The 17,315-nt window shown below is 44.0% G+C and overlaps 2 protein-coding genes and 1 long non-coding RNA gene across 3 annotated transcripts in view; 1 reads left to right on the top strand and 2 right to left on the bottom strand.

Annotated features, from left to right (window-relative positions):
* The window catches only part of LOC108632295 (uncharacterized), a 22,872-nt gene extending 19,931 nt beyond the window's left edge, over positions 1 to 2,941 (bottom strand). The window contains exon 1 of the mRNA XM_018036759.2: positions 1,762 to 2,941. Coding sequence (XP_017892248.1) covers positions 1,762 to 1,936 — 175 coding nt within the window. The 5' untranslated portion in view covers positions 1,937 to 2,941. The remainder of the gene's footprint in view (positions 1 to 1,761) is intronic.
* Ror (tyrosine-protein kinase transmembrane receptor Ror) overlaps positions 1 to 17,315 on the top strand; it is a 203,702-nt gene that overhangs the window by 69,961 nt on the left and 116,426 nt on the right.
* LOC113465218 (uncharacterized) lies at positions 3,174 to 14,546 on the bottom strand. The gene is made up of 4 exons (XR_003390060.1): positions 14,435 to 14,546; positions 14,257 to 14,369; positions 5,813 to 5,915; positions 3,174 to 3,655 (listed from the first exon to the last, which is right to left on the bottom strand). It is a non-coding gene; the product is annotated as an uncharacterized LOC113465218 (long non-coding RNA).

The following is a 17,315-nucleotide window of genomic DNA, read 5'->3' as shown; positions in this document are numbered from 1 at the left end:
ATTTACTAATAACTTGTTATATGACTGTAAATAATATAAAAAATATTAAAAATTAATTTTAGACAAATCTCTTTACACATTATTCTTTCACAATGCAGTCAATTTGACTGCTTTGGGCAATATAGGTATATACTAAGTTTCAGTCTTTCTAGTGTTAAAAACGTCTGATTTCGCGTACAAGTCTACAGTGTAAATAATTTCTATTTCGTCGCAAAGGATGTATAGAGACGACATCTGGGTTTGTAGAACCGCGGGTCAGAAGGATTTTCGCGGGTCTCCGTGGGCGGGAATCGACGCGCTGGCAAAACAAAGCTTTTCTTGGCGCGGCGGGTAAACAAATTTCCGAGAAAATAGCCGGGTTTTCGCGTTTCCCGGCCGCGGATGAAAATATTCGACGCCGCTCTAAACGTTTCTCATCAGTGTCCCGTATCTCTTCGAAAATTGGTTTCCTTTCATCCTTGGATTCCACCGTTTCGCCACTAAAATTCTACCCGTATTTCATCGCTCGCGTAATAGAATCCGTTAAACCTAGTTTCGAATTCTCTCTACAGCTCGCGATCTTTGAGACACGGGCAACTTCCAATTAAAATTGCATTTTTTATTGAATTTGAAATTAAAACTTTAATACAGTTTCACGGCTCCTTCCTGTATTTTTTTATATTCAATGTAGGTATGAATTTTCTGAGCGTCAGCCGTGGTTAATCTTTATTAAAACTTTAATTGGAAACTGCATCGTCGTTTTAAAGCAGATTTAAAATCGATGATAAAAGCGTGCGGCACGTGAATCATCGTTCTTACGACTGAAATATCTGACTCGCAAACAGCTCCATTAGCGTTGCGCACATAATCAGCCATTTTATCAACATAAGTCACTCTAAAATGTTTAGACAATGTATATAACGTATGTTTGTTCATCGTACAAGCAGCGCATTAATCATATTGATACCATAAACTTCTGTTCAAGACCCGAACTCGTGCTGATCCTAACTTTGGACAGATTTCCCAGTTTCGAAATGTTTCATCGAAAACGTTCGTTTATACACTTACCATCGTTCAGGGTTCTCAGTCAGTATTTCAAAATCGTGATAAAGCCCAAGTCTTCGTTCATCTCGAGCTCATAATCTCATATTTATTAATAGTAGAATTTCACTTTTAACGTTAAAATACAAAATAATTAATAATGAAAATGCAGGTTTCTGTTTAAACTTGACACAACAGTTTCTCACGTTTCCATTTTGAAATCACTTAAATGGGCAAGGATTATTTGTATTGAGTATTTATCACGAGTCGTTGAGGGAGATCAGTGTAATTTAGACTGGGAGAGATCGAATAACCGAAACCGCGACAGCTGCCGGCCGGACAGCAAGTTTCGAAAATAGTTTGCCAACGCGTTCGACGATGGTCTACGCGGACGTCTATTTGTAGCGAAAGAACCGACTAGTCAGAGTCGCCAGGCTTCCCTTGCGAAACTCCCTAGTACTTTGGTAACAACAATTTCCTCTTAAACAGACGTCTTCCACATTAAACTCGTCATTCTCATATTAAAGTGTTTACTCGAGCTCGTGGAATTTGTAAATTGGGACAACGTACCAGACCGCGGATCTAATGCATTCGTAAGAAAATTCAACGTGTAAAAAGTATAAATTCAGAGGCTGAATACACGCTTCAGTCCCGATGGAAATGTTTGTTCAGATAAATGTTTCATTTGCAAATTCGCGGCCCAGCGGGAATTCGGGTCCGATGATACGGGAAACCTTTTACCTTGTTCCACCTCGGCGTTAATATGAATGGTCCTTAATCTGAGCTCCTCGTTCTCGTAAATCATCCCCCTCGAGGACTTCCGGTCGAGCTTCCGGTTCGGTTTCACGCTGCAGTCCCTCCGCCTGGTCCTCAGCATCCCGGCACCGCCGACGCTGACACCGGCTCCGGCCATCATCGTCGCTGACCAACGTTAATTACACTCTCCGGCTAAGAAATAATTCACCCACTTCACCCGGAACGTTTCACGCTTTCAAATCATTTTGCGAAGATCGCAATCACTGTCACCGCAGTTTATTCGAAGACTCGGCACCGAAATAAGCGTGACTCCACGAAGAAGGGCTGGCTCGGTTATTTTTCCACGTTTTCCGGCGGTTTTACGATCAGCTGAGCCGTTCCACGGTGTTCGTACTTTCACTTGATGGCCGTGGACGCGTTAAAACGTATTGCGCCATTAAGAACCGAGTTTAAAGTCTCCCGCGAGACCCGGCCGACGTTTAATCTCACGTGAAGTTTTTAGATTGGGTTTCCTCCGTACAACTTCCCTCGGATTTCCTTCCTTACGAGCCTCTGAATATTTCTGCTGTTGAACTTTGCTTTAATCCCTTGACCGGTCTTCCTAATCTTTTCTTACTTTCTATTTGGTCCTTTGATCATTTTATTCCTCGAGTCTCTCGCTTTGGACAGTAACTGTATTTTGCATTTCTAAACAGTTTTATTCCGGTAATTTGAAACGAGCCGAAAGCTCCTTACTCGAGTTCCTCTCAAACTCCACTTTTTATCTCTTTCCTTCTTTTATAGACACTTCCAACCCTGTTCCTTTCACGTTTCTTCAAGTTTCTTTTAATTCTTTCCTAGATTCTCTACTTTGCTCTTCAAACGTTTCTTATCTACTTCCTTTACACTTTTCACGAGATCGCTGTTATTCTTTCTCCTAAAGCCACGCTTTACACGCCCTCTTTGATTCACTTGTACACGTTTCTCTTTCTTAAACTCTGACAAGGAATAATTTACAAACGAATTTGAATCATGTAGAATCTATCCGACCTTTGTGACATATTATAATTCTTGGTCGTGAAAATTGCTTAATTTCGCGCTCGGTCGTGTCACGTTCCGCCGACAGTAGTGAGACCACGAGGACAGTTCCACCGGAAACGGCACGAATTTTACCCAGTTCCGGTGCACTCGCGGCGCGTCCAAAACAATTTGCATCGCGCGTCGTTTCTCCGCCGCGATCCGTCCGCCCATTATTCAACCGGTTATCAGCCGTTAGCTTCCTCGTATCTACCCTTTCCCCCTACCCTTCTTGCCCTCTTCTTTCCTCGGGATCCTGTCCCGTTTCCGGTTTCTCCCTTTCGCCTCGACGCCGGAATTTATTCGCGCCACTGATCCGAATTTATCGGCGACGAATTTTTTCCGCCTCCCGTCATCCCGTCGCGCGATCCTCCGACGGCGCTCTTTCACTTCGAGGACCTCACTGAACCTGGGTCCGTTGTTATTCCGTGATTTCACTGAACTGCAAATTCTATTTCGAGAAAAAGTCTCGACGGTCCTGTTCCTTCATTTTCTAAACTCTTGTTCAGTATTTGATATCGTCTGACGACGCTTAATTCAGAAGGTAGACGGTATCTGCGATTCTTCCTTTCCTGAAGTCGTACGGTTTCCTTTCTAAAAGTCAAATGCTTAGTAAAATGATTTTCTGAACTTTCGCTCAATCTTTGCATCGAGTGACAGCACTTGATTCCCGAGACAGACGTTGTTTCGATGTCATTCTCAATAGAATGTTTTGTCTATTCCTTCACAGTACCGATGCTTCAGTTCTATTGTATAATAAATTGATTTTCTGATCATTGCCAGAAATCAATTTTATCCCAATTCAAGTATCTTTCACGAGCGCCTAAAAAAATAAATAATTTGTAACAGAATATTCAAACAACTTAATACGATTTTATTAGATATAATACAAAGGCCCTGGATTCAGAGTGCAATTTATAATGTTAATTCTATAAAGCAGCCAATATTTTCGTTAACGATTTCAATTTACTGTTGCAATTCGATTCGAAGTGGGTTTAATAATTGAAATTGTGAACGCGACTAAAGCAGTGTGAAAGCAGCTAATCAATTTAAATGCAATGAGTCGCTTTGATGTCGAGAATTTAATTCTTGGTATAAACGAAATTAATTCGTACGCGTCCCAAATTTGTTTCAAGCTTTTGATACGGAAATCCTAGTACGTATACATTTAATTAGAAACGTGTAAGCTTTTCAATTAATCGAAGTGAAAAGACAGAAAGTAATCAGAACACATAAAGAGCAAATTAAAAGATATAGTAAATTTAATATATGTCGACATAGAACGAGAGTATTTCTATTTTATGAAATAAATACTTTTTGAGAACAGATCGAACTGATGCCATTGAACGTAAACTGAATAAAGCGATTTAGAGTAAACAATAGGAAGGAAGTTGGCAGTGGTAGGCCGGTTAAAAAATTGTATCAGCCACAAAGAAGTTAAACGAGCGCAATCTCTGAGCGGAAACACGACCGCGAAAAAATCGAATCAGACTCTCGGAGCGCTCAAAGGGTTTCGGGAAAAAGGGAAAAAAGAGTGGAATCCTTCCGGGCAGTGCGCAAACGAATTACACAGGGAAGCGGCGGGTGGCTTAAAAAATTCGTGGGCAGGAAAATCCGGGTCGACCGTCACCAAGGCTCGTCTTGGTTTCAAGCGTTCCTTCCGCGAAGTCGTCCCGAGGGGGGCAACGCTCGATTAAAGCTGATCCCGGGACCCGGTGCCTACCCGCGCGAAGCTTTTCGTATATACACGGAATAGGAAAACATTCTCGTCGCGAGAGCGCGTCGGCGGAACGTAAATCTATGCTTTGGAGACCGTTTTGGGTTCTGCCTCTCTCCATCTCACTGGGTGCGTACACACAGGGGATCTGGCGTGTGCGACATCAAAGAGGCAGAGAGCATGAAAGCGCAGGTGTATACTGTCGTCGTCGTGTCGTTCGTTTGTGGGATGCGTTACTTTTTGGGTTTGGTAAAGGTGAGCGAAGAGTGAACGGGGATGAAAAACACGGAGGGGTCGCTTGAAAGATGGATGAGTGGATGAAGCGTAGGGATAGGGAACAGATTGAAACTGCTGCGCGAAACTGCGATTTCATTCAACAATTTTCAGATTAATACATTGATCGACTGACGGTTTCTTAATAAATCAAGGCTTTATTAATTATTATGTGGATTTGACGAGAACAGAGAACTTAGATAAACGAGACAGGAAAAAATGTTTAATGAGAAGATTAAAAACGGGTTTGCAGAGCGAAGGGAATGAAAAATCGATAGAACGAGATTAGGAGGTAGTTCGAGGAAGGGACAGATCAAAAGATACGAGGACTCAAAGGATCCGGGGAGTTTGAAGATCTAAATAGGCAAGAATTAAAAGAGAGGGATCTAGAAGAAGTGTTCTTCGTCTATAGAGGGGCTGGTTTAAAAGGACCTAGAGGTCTGCTGACCCAAAGGAGGGTCAGAAACTAAAGAGATTAAGGCACGGGAATCCTAGAAAAAGGGGAGACTCGAAGAGACCAGCACACGGATTAAGTGGGTAGGGGATTGAATGAAGAGGGATCAAGAGGACGGAGATTTGAAAAAAAGGGAGCCACGACTGACGCGAACGGTGGACACGCGGTTCGAACTCAGATGCTGAAACTTTCGAGCGCGTCATAATTATTATTCTTCCATCGATGGAAGCAAGGTCGATCTGTTCATAGAACCGTGCATCGCGTGTCTATGTTCGAGTTGTATATGTTTGCTTGCGCCAGCCTGATCCTGTCTAATCTGGAACGATGTTATTCCGCACTCGCCAGCTTATGCTTTTTAGTCTTTAAGGATCTTCCTGTTCTCCGCATTGCTTATGTTAGTGCCAGCCAACGGTAAAATGATGAAAATTATTCAAAGGGGATAAAAGACTTTAAATTTCATTCTCTCAATTGACATTACTGTGATTAATAATTTGTACATTTTTAATTGACGAATAACGATTGAATTTGATACTTACACTTTTTTTAAGTACTAGCAATCTTTGATTTCCTTAAATATATTCTCCTTGGATATTTCTCTAGGAAGTCATCCACTCTAGGCTTCAATTATTACACTCGATGCTGTAAACAAATATTTTAATATTCAATAAGAATACACCGAAATCGGGAATCGTTTTAAAATTAGCTGCTTCTTTAATAACATAAGCGAACAATAGTTGCGTCTATTTCGTATAAAAGTCGAAAGTGAAAAATCACAGAAGGCGAACATGCTGCGGCAGACAATAACACGTAAAACTACAACTGAAATCCTAAATCTTTCTGCAGAATAAAACTCGATCGACGTCGAAAATCTAAGATATGAGATAATAAGAGATCAATGAATATTCTTTACGATAAGACGTAATATTATTCTGGTCTATGATTTCATACAGGATTTCAGTTTCACATTCCGTACTGGAATTTTTTTTAAACTCGTTATTACGAACGTGCGCTATAAAATTGTTTATCGGTAATGCAAAAATGGAATCAGGTGTGTACACGTACGTTCGATTGAGGAGCGTTTTACAGTCGTAAAATATTCCAATTGGCCACCTGGTGGTGGCGCAGTTTAATGATTTCCGGTCGCAGAATCGATACGCAATATTGATAGTCGTGGCTCGACGACGTAAACCAGACTACTCGTTACCACTGCGAAACTACTCGCCTTTTCCAACAGAAAACTTCATTCTCACACATTCGTCGACCACCGCTTTATCTCTTTTAATCAGTCACATTCTTCACTCGATATTCTGAATAATGTTCAACGTTTATAAGCTTTGGACTTTTCTTTATAAATCCATCGAATTTGTTCAATGATAACGATAACCCTGTTCCTCGTAGAGCCTCACTGAACAACTACACCACACAACGTTGCAACTGGCACCGAAGAGAATGAATAAAAAATATGAAACCGCGGTGAGCGGTTTAAAAGCGATCGGGGCAGGTAGAGGCGAATCAGGGGTGGTCGTCCGCACGCGTGGAGCGTGTGCACTCTCTCGCGAGATTCGCAACACGGTCGAGGTAACGACAAGCCATGGATTACTCGCGCGACACGTGTTGCCGACGTTTACCCGCGTCACGCTAACATGTGCATCGGCGTTGGCCCCGCGTCGCGTCGTTCCGCGTAAGTGCGCACAGAAGTGCGCTGGTACACGTGGTTTCGGCCCGTGGATCCTGTTGCGGATGATTTACATGCGGTCGCGCACCGCCAGCTGGGCTAGCTTCGTTCCACGCGCAGGATACGCGTACATCTAACTTTCCCCTACGCGTTTCGCGGTCCTGACTCGTCTCACCTCGCTGCCCTACACTTTGCGCACTGTCACTGACCGAACCAGTGACCGCCTCTATCGTTTTTAGGGGTTACAAGGCTGGGCGTCTCCAATGCGGGGAAAAAGTGGTAACAGCAGAGAAGTTTTAGATACGTTGGGAAATTAGGACGTTGCAGTGTGTCAATAATCTCTAGGGATTTGGAGAAGATCAACAATGTCAGGTTTAGAACGTCTGATTCTATGAGATTTAAAAATATTATAGAATCAGGTCATTGCAGCGTGTCAATGGTTTTGGGAGCTTTAAAAGCTTAGACGAGAATTCGGATTCATACCTTGAGGAATTAAAATAAACTCGTGTCAGGCTTCACAGCGAAATCGATGGCTAGTAGATAAATTGAAATATTTAGTACTGACTCACACTGGATGTACGTCGTCAAATATAACGTGCAATTTGATACTCCGATTGCATGAATCAATCGACAACTTGGCATTTCTCATTTCTGAAAACCGATCGGACTAGGTTAACATGAAAATCTGAAACAGGGAAGTTCATTCAGAAGATCTGGCGCTGCCACTCGGTTAACAAAATAAATCACGCCTACGGCTAGACGCTAACTCCGTCGCCATGATTCCTACCCGGGGGACTAATTGAATTAGATCGAAAATACTCGCCTAATTGCAGCGTCGCGGCTCAGGGGTGGCTTCGCTGACCCACCCACGGCCGTGTGCCCCTCGCGCGCGGAAAGTGGGGCTGAACTTTCGAGTTTATGGAACTGAATCTTAAGTGGTCGACCCTCCAATTTAAACTTGGGTTATCGTTCTGTCCTCGAAAGCGGGTTACCAAACCCCTCCCCCCTGACTCGCTGGTCGTGAATCAACCTTCCCTCGCGCAGCCCCAGCTCCCTCTTTGCTCCTCCACGTGCTGTCGAAACTCCGCGGGATAAATTTGCCCGAAGAATTTTTTCGACGCGATTATTCCGAGTTTCAAGGGATGCGTGTGATTCATGGGTTAGCTGGGATCTCGTGGGGGTGAACGGACGAAGAACCGGGGTTGAGAAGCTTCTTGACCCATTGGAGAACCACTTCAGGCAGGAAATTCGAATCGGGAGTCTGGGAACGTGGCGAGAGAAAAGTTTACATTGGTAAAGGAAAAGTGGATTGCAATTTAGTATGATAATATACGTGCAATTTGTTTTAAAGAAACTCTGGTTAAAGTGATTGTTAATATTTATTTTATTAATGTTGTTAACATGCGGTACACACAATAGAACACAGCAAATACACAAGATACAATAAATTTAATAGCAGTGGGATACAACATAAAGAATTATAGTAATAAAATGAATCTTTGAAATACGTAATATATTTATGAGCGTCTCTTTTCTGTTTCAGGTAAGTGCGTTGAATCCTGGCAACTGTTTCTCCTCGTTAATATAAGAAGACGATTATCTACACGTAAGTCATGCAGTTTTTCTGGCCGTGGAGAAATATTTTTCTAACACGAATTTATTTCTCTATGCTTTTTCCGCTAACGAAAACAAACACGGAGTAATTTCGTTTTAGAGCATTCGCACGAGATAATATACAAGAGAATCCGCAGTTTTCTCTTCAAAGAGTGCTCTCCGATTTCATTTTCCTCGAGAGCGAGACCTCTCCGCCGGTTTCTAAAACAGAAGTTTATCTTTCTCGACATCTTGTTCCGTTTTACGAGTTCGTAGGCTCTCGGGTAAAAAAGCAGTTTCACCGTGGTGTAAAGAGACGAGAAAAGAGGGGTAATAAAACTTTCATCCGCGTCGCGCGATTATTAACGTGTGCTCCTCGCCCTCCGGTTCTTTCGAAATCGCGTGCGATGAAAAGTTGATCGATCCCCGACAAACGAGCCTCGTTTCTTTTGATAAGTCGTTGCCTCGGAACAGAAATAGCGTCGCACCGCGGCGCCGTTAAACCGGCTGGAAGCTGACCACCGGGCTCGTTTTCTAACAGATAAATTATAATCTCGTTCTACACGGGTATAAAAGAATAACAAAGATTCGTCATTTTTTTTACGCGAAACGCGGCTATCCGTCACCGCCGGTGTGACACGCGTTGTCTGACCAGTCACCGGCTCGACTACTTAAACGCGTTCCGCGACACTCGCCGTCGGCTTGTCACGACTGAAGTGCGAATTTTTATGCGGGATAGAACATTTATTTAAACGGAACGTGCCCCTCTAATCGTTTAAGCATCGCGTCACGTACTCTGTTCCTCGTTTTTTCGCAAACAGATACTTTTTTATTCGAACCAGTTTCTTCACTGTCTCTCCGTGAAATTGTTACCACTAGAAAACGTGACGCGTTTAAAAGTTTCCCGAGTTTCCGTCGATCTAAAATAAACTTCTGGCAGTAAATACTTGTACACGTGACTAAATCTGTTTTCGCGAAACGATCCGAAAAGGAAATTCCATTTCCATCCTAAACATAAACGGCCAATGAAAGGGAGAAAAGAACAAACACGGGGAAGAAAGAAAACGAGAAACAAAGCGTAAACTGTCTCAAAGTCCGCTCCGTTCACCGGCACCGGAATTTTCATCCTATTTCCCGGGACCGACCTCCCCAATTAGCCTTGTCAAAAACACACGTCGAACCTCCCCGTGCTACCCGCGGCCTTTTTGCTCCTCCCGTTCACATGGCTGACAAGGAAAATGAAATTTCCCGGTGGCGGACGAAACAAACGGAAAAACCGAGGGGGTCGTCGGAATTGCGACAGGAAAAATTAGGCCCGGGGTAACTATCGCCGTTCCAAGGGTAGTGCAGTCCGTGTTTCGACCGGTCGAAGTCGTTTCGGTGGACGTTGCAATAAAAAGCCACGGGGCGTTTGGCAATAAAAGCCACTGACGCGATCAACTGAAATCGTTTCTCAAGCAGCGTATAGTAAAATCGACCTCACAATCAATCGGTTTAAAATAATAAAATATATAAACAGGAAAATGATTTATGATCGGGAGTAGATAATCAGAATAAGCGCTAAGAAAATCTATTTCTTCGCTGGACGCAGTGATCATCCCCCCCGTAGTTTACGAACTTCGTAAGAGGGTGGCCGTTGACGAATACGCGTGCAATTTGATCTCGTGTTTGTTTTCTCTCTCCCCGCGGGAGAGGACAAAAGAAGTTTATGGCGAGGGCTGCGGCTGGATGTTCGGTCTCCAAATTGCTTCCCTGCTTTTTCTTCTCGATAGTTAACGACGCGAGGGTTCCGTACGACTTGTTAGCTGAAACTTATCTTTTCCCGGTGATTATCGAGAACTGTGAATTAGGACTTGCGAAACGAACGGAATCAGCATTTTGTTAAATACGATCAGAATTTCGTAGGTTTCAGACTCAAATTAATTGTTAAGAAAATAATCGTAAGTTACACGGGCGTGAGTCAATAGTTGTACGAGTACTTTGTTCTATTTCAAAGAGAGTTATAAAACTGCGCATAAATATTCGGCTGTTTATTCGTAACCGTGGAATTGTTTTAAAAGAGTGGTGGAACACCGGCGTGCGGGATGTTAGAATAATAAATAAAGGAAGAAGAAGCCTTGCGATCCGCGTTTTCGATATTTTCTTTGCGGTATCCTAGATTCGATGTTCAATCGAAACGAAAGGGTGGTCTGGCGCGCGGCAGGGCGAAACGCGGGGGTCATAATTTATCCTCGCTCTTCGCGTTTCTCCAGCGAGGGAACACTGTTCGGTTTGGTGGAGAAAAAGAATCGTAAAGGTGAAAAACGCGAAACAACGGCTAGGCAGGCTACGGGCGGGAAAATAAATTATCGAACGTAGGCCACGTTCTTCGGTGAATGGAAACGAATGGGAAGACGTACGCATGTATACGTGCATTCCTAAAACCACCATTCGTAATCCAAACAGCGGCCGGGTATTAATAGGCGTGAAAGAAAACAGTGAAAATTTTCAGCACGGCCCGTCTGACAATCGTCGGAACGACTGACACGCGGACAATCCAGAAATACACTTTTTTTCTGTCGCGAATCCTCTCCGGCTCCCAAATTCATTTCTCATTTTTACAGCCAAAATTCGTAATGAAAAAATAATAATCAATCGTATGTTTGCTCCTTCGCCTACGTATCGTTGGCATATGAACCGGTCAATATGAAATTTCGTTTGAAACAGCTATATATAGAGTCTTTGGAAAATGCCTCGTGCAACTCTCTAAATTGAGTCAGCAGGGAATTATTAGTTTCACGAAGATCGATCTACTCGAGATAAGATCATGTTTATTCTACGAATACTCAATAACAAAATAACTTAATTACTACCTGAGGATTGTGTGCACGTTTTCTGGTTTAATAAATCACGCGAGACCTACCAGAAGAAATAGGCTCGATGGAAGTCAAAGTCGTGTGTACGATCGTTCCACGGTTTTTCCACTCACTGTCTGTTTGTCTCGCGTGTCAATTTCCCGCTGTCGAATCTCAATCCGCATCGTAAATACGAGCCATATGATCGCCGGCCGTCCGTGAATCATCGCCGCAGAAAATATCCTCTGACCCGAAGGAACCCGACGCCCGACGCGAGCCACGCGGTTTCCACTTTTGGCAGAAAACTGATTACCGATCCGAATGCACTGGCACACGACTCTCTCGATACGTTCCTCCCAAAATTCACGGAGAGAACGTTTGTCTCTCTTGACTCACTAGAGAGGACAAGGTTTCTTCTTATATTCTGAAAACGTAACGTCGTTCAAATCACGTTACAGTCCGGCAAGGGCAGAGAACGAAAAGAGCGGCAGGCTTCTGTCACACGCGACACACATTCGCTCGGTTGGCAAAACGAACAAATGAATGGAGCATAAAAAGAAGGAAACAGAATTGAGGAAAGGGAAAAAGGAACGAAAGAAGTAACGTAAAAAGGGACGAAAAAAGAATCGCAAGAAAGAACACAGACACAGGCAACAATGCCTTTTTTTCATCCTTCTTTCGCTCGCACCTCACTAACGACCGGGAGCTCGCTGGCCGACCTCCTCTCTGTTTTGTACGTTCTTTTTTATCTCTTACTACCTCGCCGAACGCGACCCGACCGTACCCCCCGTTCTCGTCCCGCGAGCATTCCCCCTTTCGGACCCCCTGTTTTTTCTACACCGGTACACACGGGAAGGCAGGAAGCTTCTTCGTACCTCGCTCCTTTAACTTTTTTTCCTCGTCGCTTTTTCTCGCCGGCGCCAACGCTTTTTGTCTACCCTGCTGCTTCCGGTTTCCTTCGGCTCGTTTCTTCCTCTTCCTCCTCCTCCTCGTCTTCCGATTCTCCTTGCGTTTCCGTCTTCTCGCGGCCACGGCCGTGCGGAATTCGAACCGGGGTTCGATTTGGCGGCACCCGGTTTGAGCTGGTCGGCATAACTGCGTTCGAGTAGACCACTCACTCCCGGACTCGTGGCCTCTCTTCTCTCATCTTTCTCTCTCTCTCTCTCTCTCTCTCTCTCTCTCTTTCTCTCTCTCCTTCATTCTCACGCCTCGGCGCTGCCACCTCTCGAACGATCCACATCGCTCCGCCTTCTCTTTCACACCCGTTTCTTCGTCTTCCTCTCCCCGACGGTTTCACGTCGTTCTCTTCGTCGGTCAGCAACGGACTCGAAGTGATTCGAGTCGGTTCTAGTGAAAGAGAGAAGTTCAAAAAGAGCGCAAGTTAAAGTTCGTTCAAGTACACCAATAAAAACTCCCGCGACTTTTATTATATTTGCTCCAAGAGGAGATATTACGTGTTACAGCTTCCAGCGAACAATACGTTTCGATGAAGAGTTACTTAACTTTTAGACAAGGCTTCTGACTCGTAGCGAACTATCTCACGGTATCAAATACATCTCTCTCGTTATCTGCCTGTTCCACTTTTAATTGGATTCCTCTCTTAATACAAGCGTCTTGAAATTCTCTATGATTGACACACCAATGAAAGACAGGTCTTTCATTCTGATATCCAGAAGGGCATTCGACCGCATTCCGAGTGATTCTAATTTCGCGAATCTAGGTCTTCGGTTTCGGTTGAAATCGGATCAGTCCCATCGCTATGTCTCACCCTGATCTTCCGCTTCGGCCTTGTTCCTCCCATAGGAAACGTCACCTCTCCGTCCTCCTACGTCTTCTCCGTTTCGTTTTCTCTATCGTAAACATTTCTCGTCGACGGATTTTTCTACCCCTCCACGCTGTTATTCCTCCCCACTCGCAGTGGCGCGTCTCATTCTCCTTCCGGCACCGACACGCGTACGCGAACGGCAACCACCGCTATCTCGCCGATCTAAAATTACCCCAGAAACGAGGAACGGTCGCGGCCGAGCGCCGTTGCCCGCCGCTCCCTTCCGCGTAGCTCCGCTCCGCTTCGCTTCGGTAACACGCGCGAGTTCTGCCCTGACAGGTGCAGAATCCTTCTGGGTCGGACGCGACTCGATTTTCGGGGTCGACGCATCGATTTCCGTGAGTCATCCTCTTACGAGGATGGAACGCTTCGTTTGAAGTGTAAAAATCTCTGTTAATCGAATAGGAGTTGCACGGGGAGTTCGTTGATCGCTTAATGGGCCGGGTAATTCGATGAATGTCCCGCCGTGTTAATGCGACGGCGATGTTTTTAACAGAGAGTGGTCACAGTTTTCCGGGACGGCGGGGGTGGTAACGTTTAGGGGTTTCGGCCAGGAGGACGCGCTTACAAACCTGGTAGGTATGTAAATTCCTGCGGCACATTTCACGCGCCATAAACTTATGAATGAACGCCGCCGCACGGATTTGCACGTACCTACTGATGCGCCGAGCCGTTTGCGTGCCCCGACGCTGGATTGATCCATAAACATGCCGGCCGGGGAATTCGTAATGATTACGATTATGTCCGATGCACGTGGAATCGCTCCGCACTGAGAGTAAACCGTGTTTTACGTTCGCTCGTCAAAGGAAACGAGATATCGACTTCTAATCAAGGAACTGAGAAAATGTTTCCTATTTATTGCGAGTGACATTATCGTATCGATGAATTCGGCGAGCCACGTGATCCGGAAGTAATGTTAAATTAGAATATTTGATTGCGATTTTGGCACTCGTCAACTGTTTCGTACGACTAACGAGCCAGGCTAAAAGCACAGTGTATGCAAAAGCAACATAAATTGCATTAAACATTCTCTCGACACTGAACCGTACTTACGATCGAGTACTTAATTTACGAAGTGGACGAGGCAAGATCTTTACGTCGAACTATTACCAATCGTTGAATACACTTTTTCCAGTCGCACTTGGATCGAGAACTTCCACAGATCACTATAAAAAACGTTCTGTTTTATCGAAAACGAGTTTATCCTATCGGCGCGAGTCTTCGAACTTACTTCACTCACGTTCGACCCTTAAATCATTCATCCTGATTCCTCGAACTCCGATTAAACTAACGCTCGAGCTATTCATCTGAAAGTTTCATGGTACGCTTGTACGAGTTTCAAGAATAAATCCGTCGAATCCGTGAAATGCACCTGTTCCGTCAAGGTCCCCTCTCCCTCGTCTGGTCGGTATCGTCGGTCAGGCCTAGGATGAGAGAACTTTGGGCGAGAGAAAACGGGCAGTCGCGATCCGGACGCGCGTTCACGTGCCACTGGGTGGCCTACATCCCAAGTTAAATCCACACCGTGTTCCAGTCTATTATAAATTGGACTGCCGTGCCATACCGGCGCGTAAGTGCGCCACGGTGGAAGCTTCATTGGTTCACGCGGTCTGATTCCAGACAACCGGTGAAAAGGATGAACACCCGTTCCAATCTCGGAGTATCCAGCATGCTCTTAAATCTGTCGCTAGAAGTTCGAATGACGTAGTAGAGATTTAACGTGCAAGTGATTGGCTCGAACGATCTATCGACATGACGAACTGGATTTTAAAATCACTTCGAAAGGAAATGCTTATTTTAAGAATTTGTATCTCATGGTTGCAAAATCATTATATTTATCGTGGGAAACTCTGAATTAAAGTGGTAGACAATTTTCAAATACTTTCGATGCAGTAAATCGATATAAAGCGTTCTATTTAATTGATAGACTTGTTATCTATTTTGGTTACGATTTACGTCTGGTCAGGGCGAAGCAACAAAATTTCTTTGGCAAGACGCGTACACGTGACTATTATTAGTTGCGATCATTTCCGAAGGACCACTGAAATTTGGAAACTAGACGGAGTTTTAACTGACTATTTAGATACGTCTAATTTCGGACGCGACTTAGATTTAATTTAGACACCGCGTGTTATTTAAAGCCTGATTTATTATGCATCTATACACTTGAATCCGTCGCATGATTAATTCAATTGATCCTCTAAATAGTCGTCCGATTAACAGAAATTAATTTGGACGTTACTTCATCAATCGCGTTTCAGTAAAATATATAAAATTGATGACAGATCACAATTATTGAATACTATAATTAATAAAAAATTCGCCGTGCAGACATTTGAATATAAAAAATGGTCGTAGCTGAAGCGACGAACGGGAGTTTCATAACTTTGACTGCGGTTCAATACCAGGAAAAATTTCATCGATCATTGAATGGATTAAACGAAATCGGTTGAAAACGTACGATTCGACTGAATAGCGTAATTTCGCCCGCGCAATTTGCCCGCTATGCGACGCGACAGCCTCTCTGGCACGGCATGACGTTCGAAGAATGGCGACGAAGAAAAATGCAATTTCGCGTGCGAGCCCGATTCGGGAATTCCATCGCGCGCGGGGCCGCTACCCGGTGGCCGGACAAACAAAAACGAGTTAATTAAAAGCCCAGGGCGCCGCTTGTACAGCTGGAGAAACACAATGCGTGACCTATGCATATGCATACAATACACTCACCCCCATAAGGCTTAGGATGGTTCCATCGAGGCTCGGAAATATTTGCAGTGGCTTTTACGATAGATAGAGTCTATTGAAATTTTCGTGAGAGGTTTTCGAGGTCTCTGAATTTCAATCAAATGTTCACGGTTCATCTTCAAGGATCGATCATTACTTTCTTGTAAAACACGTCGCTAAAAATTACCGCGTCAATTTTGAACTTTGAATAATTTTGGCAGCGGATCAATTAGACGTGGAGAAAATATAAAGAATACGCGTAACATCGAGAGAGAAACATCTCGACTATTACTTTCGGGTGAAAGAAATCTGGATCTTAGAAATGTTCTATTTTGCATAAAAATCTGCGACTTACTGATCGCTAATAAATGTCTCGACTGTACGAGTCGCGAAACTTCTGAACGAGTTTGTACGCACGCGATGGAAAGACGGAATTTTTCGCACCGCGCGGAATGCATATTCCATCGATCACAAGCGAAGCAATTTTGGACAAACGGGCGGCGATCACCGACTCCTGGGGAATTTACCCTTCCCTGGTACTGTCCCCGTGGATTCGTCCACCTACGAATTCTACCTAGGCATACGGCGTTAATGGCCCGGCCTCGCTCGAACCTCGTTACGCCGTGTACCAGAATCGCCGTTCGCGTTTCACTGCTCCGTTGAGATTTTAGATACCAGCTCGTTGTTTGTGCTCGATTTTCGACGCGATTCTGCATTCCGTTTTCACAGGGAAATTTATTGTTATCGAGCACACATGAAAAATTGCACGAATTTCTAGAATTCGAATGGAACACATATAATTAAAAATATGAATTTCCAATTTTTTATATTCAGCTTTTGACGTCGCATTTTTATACATTATTACGTACGATCTTAATGTTTCGTCCGCGTTCGATTTATATTATTCAGACTAACAGAAACGGGGGATAAAATATTTGGGCGCACTGCTGTGTTTAAATACTCGGGACCGTGAAAAGTGAGACGTGAGCATTTAATTTGAGAGAATTATCGTCCATTTTTCTGCCACCATTTTCTGGTAACGCTGGCTCGATCGTAATAATCGCGAGTAAATTAAATTGTGATTCACGTCGCGGGTACGAAACTCGTTAAGAACCCATGAAAATTGTGTAGAGAAATGAATTGCGTGGAGACGGCGCGCGGGATTGCCTATCCCCGCCGCCTTGGCACGCGCGGTCCGGATTTCATGCGGGTTAATGGAACTTTTAGCTAATGCATACGACGAACAATAAATTTGTCGCGAAGAAAGAAGAACCTAACGAGATCTTTTTGCACTTGGTTGTTTACATAATCGAAAACGTTCACGAGTTAAGGATGTATTGGCTATACAGTCAATCCCAAAAGTTTATGCACTTTAGAAACGCATTTTT

The sequence above is a fragment of the Ceratina calcarata genome, unplaced genomic scaffold (assembly GCF_001652005.2).
Source record: "Ceratina calcarata isolate Rehan_Ccalc_2016 unplaced genomic scaffold, ASM165200v1 scaffold153.2, whole genome shotgun sequence".
In the NCBI taxonomy this organism is placed as follows: domain Eukaryota; kingdom Metazoa; phylum Arthropoda; class Insecta; order Hymenoptera; family Apidae; genus Ceratina; species Ceratina calcarata.
The sequence above is the reverse complement of the archived record's forward strand: the minus strand, read 5'-3'. Positions and strand labels throughout refer to the sequence as shown.